Source organism: Acanthisitta chloris, unplaced genomic scaffold, assembly GCF_000695815.1.
Source record: "Acanthisitta chloris isolate BGI_N310 unplaced genomic scaffold, ASM69581v1 scaffold24685, whole genome shotgun sequence".
Classification (NCBI taxonomy): Eukaryota; Metazoa; Chordata; class Aves; order Passeriformes; family Acanthisittidae; genus Acanthisitta; species Acanthisitta chloris.
This window is the reverse complement of record NW_008675679.1, coordinates 29,105-33,853: the sequence shown is the minus strand read 5'-3', so window position 1 is coordinate 33,853 and position 4,749 is coordinate 29,105. Positions and strand designations below refer to the sequence as shown.

The 4,749-nt window shown below is 51.0% G+C and overlaps 1 protein-coding gene across 1 annotated transcript in view; it reads right to left on the bottom strand.

Moving 5' to 3' along the window:
- Nucleotides 1-4,749, bottom strand: part of KMT2A (lysine (K)-specific methyltransferase 2A) — a 28,509-nt gene that overhangs the window by 3,308 nt on the left and 20,452 nt on the right. The window contains 4 exon segments of the mRNA XM_009075858.1: nucleotides 1-82; nucleotides 458-519; nucleotides 1,019-1,099; nucleotides 1,416-4,749. The exon segment at nucleotides 1-82 is cut by the window's left edge and continues 83 nt beyond it; the exon segment at nucleotides 1,416-4,749 is cut by the window's right edge and continues 978 nt beyond it. Of these exon segments, the coding sequence (XP_009074106.1) occupies nucleotides 1-82; nucleotides 458-519; nucleotides 1,019-1,099; nucleotides 1,416-4,749 (3,559 nt within the window).

Below are 4,749 nucleotides of genomic sequence, written 5' to 3'. Positions count from 1 at the left end.
TCTTTCCTCTTTTGTTCTTGCTGAAGCCAAAACATAAGAGGGGAACTGAAAGTGCTCTCCTCTTCCTCAAGAGCTTTTGAGCCTAGAAAGACAGAAGCCAGCATGATGATGGGAATTGTGAAGAATGATGCTTTTTCCACCTGCTGTTCCACAACTAAAAATGACTTACTGACTTGCCTTTTCACCAGTAAATCCAGCCAAGAAAAAATCCTAGAGATTGGTGCAGTAAGAGTGTGAAATCAAAAATGCTGAAATTCTCACGAACTAGAGACAAAACTATTTGTCCAAGACCTATTAATAGCAAACAAACCTTTCCTCCCTTCCTAGCAAGAATAACACGAGCTAATAGCTCTGAGCCTTTTCCTGAGAGAATGAGACATAAAAATCAAAACTTCAAACACCACTCTCCCAGTCCTGAAGAATCCCAAGACTCTGTGCTTTCGAAGCAGTGACATACCTGCATCTTGCTCGTTTACTGAGTTCTGTGTTGACTGGGGTTCTGGGAGCACTGCTGTTTGCCTTAGGAGGGAAGGAAGAGAACATGGAGAAAAACAGTTAACAGCCTGCCTCATTTCCTCACCAACTCTGAGCAGTAGCCTATGAACTCTTGAGATCTAAACAGGTACAAGAACCTCTTTCCAGACTAAATGTCCTGACATCAGTTCAATTGGAAACAAACAAAAAGATTCTACTCAGTGGCATTTCTGTTTGCAGCCTCTGTCAGTCTGTAGGCAGCAGCCTAACTTGACACAGCCTGTCCTGCTCTTCGTGTCAGCCCTGCTCGGGAATGAGGCACAGGCTAACGCACGATGGGCAACGCTGCGGAACTAAGCTTCCCAGAGCTACACACAGCTTATTGCAAAATGGATCCATATTGCCACTAAACGTGACCGCACGTTCCTCACGGAAAGCTCCCCAGCCACTTGAACTGGGAAAGCCAGGCCTCCCGCGTTCTCCACACAAACGGCCCTCGGCTCGGGCGAGCAGAGCCTGATGGAAAGGTCTGTTCATCCCTCACCCTGCAGACTGGCCACATGGCTTCTGCGATGGCTGATCTATGCTTTCGGCATCCTGCGCATCTGCTTTCATAGCAGGAGTCCTGGAAGAAAAAGATTTGGAAACATTCAAAATACCTGCCAAGCCATGTGTGCCATCAAGGAGATTGGAAAGCAGAAACAGATTCACTAGAAACTGCCACGAGTGACTCAGCAGTTCCACAGAACTGCACAAGTAGTAACAACTGCTCTTAAGAGACAAGGAACCACCAGATCACACTTCCAGCACTGCATCAGCATCTCAACTTGCACTTCGCGATTTGCCTCGAGTTCCACGTTTTGCTGGAGGAACTAGTGCAAGATTCTTTCTCGTACTGTTACAGAACCTCAAGGATGAGCAAAACCAAACTTTCCTCTTACCCTGCAGCCGAGATCTGGGGTACAGCAAGGGCCCCTCTGTCGGGAATGTGCGCTTCAGAGGAACCAGTCCACGCGTGAGAAGTTTTGTGCTTCTTTCCATTCCCTTTGTCTAACGATGGCTGGATGCGTTTGATTTTCGGCTTCATTTTTGTGGGACCCAGCACAGAGCTACTGGCAGACTGCTGACCAGGTGACGGGGAGCCTCCCGGAGACGCTGAACTGGCGTGCATCACCGACGAGGAAGCCTTGCCCTGTTCGAGACTGGTATTGTTTGGAACGTCGACCAGCTGTGGAAAGCTCGACAACTGTGTTGCTGCCGAAGCTGTGCTAAGGTCCAGCTGGGAGGAAGAGACCCCTGTTTTGCTGCCTAAGAGCTGTGACATGTGCTGAAGCTGGTACGAGCCTTCTGGGTCAGCAGATGATGGAGCGACTGTCATACCCATTGTCTGTGCTGAAGGCAGAACACATATGCTCGATGCGGCTGTCATTGCTGCCGTAGACGGAGTTTGGGATGCTCCCAGTTGTGAAAACATCCCAGAACTTGGTGGTAAAGTCATGTGCTGCTCCTGAAGACCAAGGCTTTGCTGACTGGCTTTGATCAGGAGGTTGCTTATTGAACTAAGGTCCCCCAGTAATCCAGGGCTTGTTAATGTTACTGAACTTTGTCCCAAAACGTGACCAGGAACTGATCCACCAGTGGTAGGGGCTGCTGTGGCCTGCATGGATACAACGTTCAGCACCGAGGAGCTCGACGTCAGGCCCGATACAGGCCCCGCTGGGAGGTGACTGGCATCTGGACTGATAACACTGGGAGACGTGCCAACTGCAGTAGTGGTCCCACCTTGCGGGAGCAAAGATGTTTGCTCAAAATACATGACCCCAGACTTGGACCTTTTGATAATGTTGGGGACAGTTCTATGGGATGTTGAATTTGCGATGGTTCCCAAATCCAGTGGGTGGTTGGAAATTTGGGAAGGAGCAAAATTGATTAAGGTCATGTTGGAGACCATATCAGGAGGAGCTATAGCAGAAGGAGTGCCAGAGGGAGCCAGCTTCTTATTCTTCCGTGACTGCAGACGAGATATGGGCCGTTTCTTGCCCAGGGCAGCAGCTGGTGTAGAAGCAGCAGTACCGAGGTCTGTCCTCTGACTAGCTTCAGACACTAAGAGCTGAGGATCGGGGGGTGGCTGCACCCCAATCAGAAGCCCTGGCGAAGGACTGCTGATGTTTGGTGGGAAGGCAGTCTGAGCAGCCGTGGAGAAGGGATGTATGTGCTGGTGATGGGACATGGGCAGCAGACCCTTGCTCGTGGGAGGGAACAACGACTGAGATGAAGGCAAGCTCGGATTTAATCCCGTGGTCAGTGTGAGCCCACTCCCCATGGGCCCCAGCACTGAAGTGCTGGTCTCCATCACACCCTGTGCAGAACTAACGGAAGGTGTTAACTGTATCTTCTGGGTGACACCGTTGGGAAGAGTTTGAAGGACATATAGGGGCTGCATGTTTTGATTGACTACCAGGAGTTTTTCTGCAGCTGGCTTCAGGTGGGGTGGTGTTGTCTGCACCGCAGCATTGGAGATCTGCGAGGTGCCAGGACTGTCTGTGGAGTTTGGCACATACTTCTGGCTCTGGAGGGGAACAGTGGGCGATACCGGCACCTGGACACCTGGAGTCCCGCTGTTTCTCGCTAAATCCTGGTTGCTGCCGTGCCCTTGCTCAACGGGGCCACAAGGTGGGCTGGCTATATGCTCTGTATCTATGTGACCCTGGATGAAGTGATCGGGAGTCATGTGTCCTTCGGGGCTTGGGTTTACCCCTGGACTCAGGAGAGCTGCGTCGCCTTCCCCCGAGGTGGATTTTTCTGTGACTGTCACTCTCTTCTCCCCAGACTCTGTGGAAGGCAAGGCAAGCATGGACCTCTCTCCTGAGGAAGAGAGGGAAGACTCTGAGATTACAGCGAGCCTGTTGTGGTTTTGGCTGGGCACCGTAGGGCTGCGAGTGGTCAGGACAGAGAGGTCAGAAGGAAGCTCCAGCGGCAATTCAAACTGCTCCTCTGCCGATATGGAGGAAGAGACACTGCTGTCCACCGGCTCGGTGGTGGGCAACTGCTGAGAGAACACCTCAAACAAACCCATATCCTTGCCACGGTTGCTGTCAAGACCCAAACCTTCTCCAAGTGTCAGGAGTTCAGATGATGAGGACTCTGGACTTTCTCCCAATGCCTGCATAGACGGTGTGTTCTTCAGCACAAAGTCCATGATGTCGGAAGGGAGGATGTTCCCACAGTCATCACTGTTGTTATTGTCAGAGTCAGATTTCAGAAGTTCTGTGTTGAAAGTGTCCAGCAAGTTCTTGTCAGAAGGTGTGCTCGCATGAGCCCTGCGGCCCGTTTCCAATGAGCTCAGCTGCACTTCCAGCGAGTCCTGACCCTGTGCTTTAACCCTGCTCACAGGGTGGCAGTTATCCATCTTGGGGTCGGTTTTGTGGACACTGGAGCTCTTGGTGACTTGTACTTTCTCACCGGCTTCTTCAGTTTTATCCAGCTTTAAGTTCTCTGTCCCATTCTCTTTGCCGCTCCTTTTCGTAACTTGGCTGACTTTTCTGGTTGTTGCTGTGACACTTGTATCACTTTCGGTTCCATCGTCCACACCGTCCAGCTGTGAGATTTTTGGAAGATCACACTGCTCCTCCTCCCTGAACAAACTGTGGGATGAGAGCCTCTCCTCTGTGTTCGAGGAAACCACTGTCCTTGTGAAATTATAGTAATATAAGTCATCCTCATCTGATGTGCTCAAGTCATCTGCACCATCCACCTGTCCTTCCGCAGACCGCTTCCCTCGCTTCTTGCCGGTGGAGTTACTGTAGAACGGAATGTCTTCCTCCCCATAGGACCTCACGCCATACAGAGGAGTCAATCCGAAGAACATGTTGGATCTGGCCCGGGCACTTCTCCGTGGATACCTCCGTTTGTACGAGCCTTCTTCTTGAGCTTTAGCTCCATCCTGGAGCATCAAGTTGTTATCTTGAATGGGTAAATTTTCGTACGTGTTATTTTGAGATTCCTGTGCTGGTGCTTCATTTGGACTTCCCTGAACTACAGGGTTCTCTTCCAGGCTTTCCGAAGCTGAGGAAGGCTCTGCCAAAGCAGCCAGGTCTACCCCTGAAGACTGAGTTTCAGCGTCACTTTCCTGCTGCGCATTTTTAGACTGGTTTTCACTTTCCATCTTGAGAGGAGTCAGAGTGACTTTAACAGTGCGTTTCCTGGGTGCCTGCGATTCCTTAGGGGCTGCTTCAACCTGCACTGCTGACCCTTTAGAAGGCCCTTGTGAAGGTG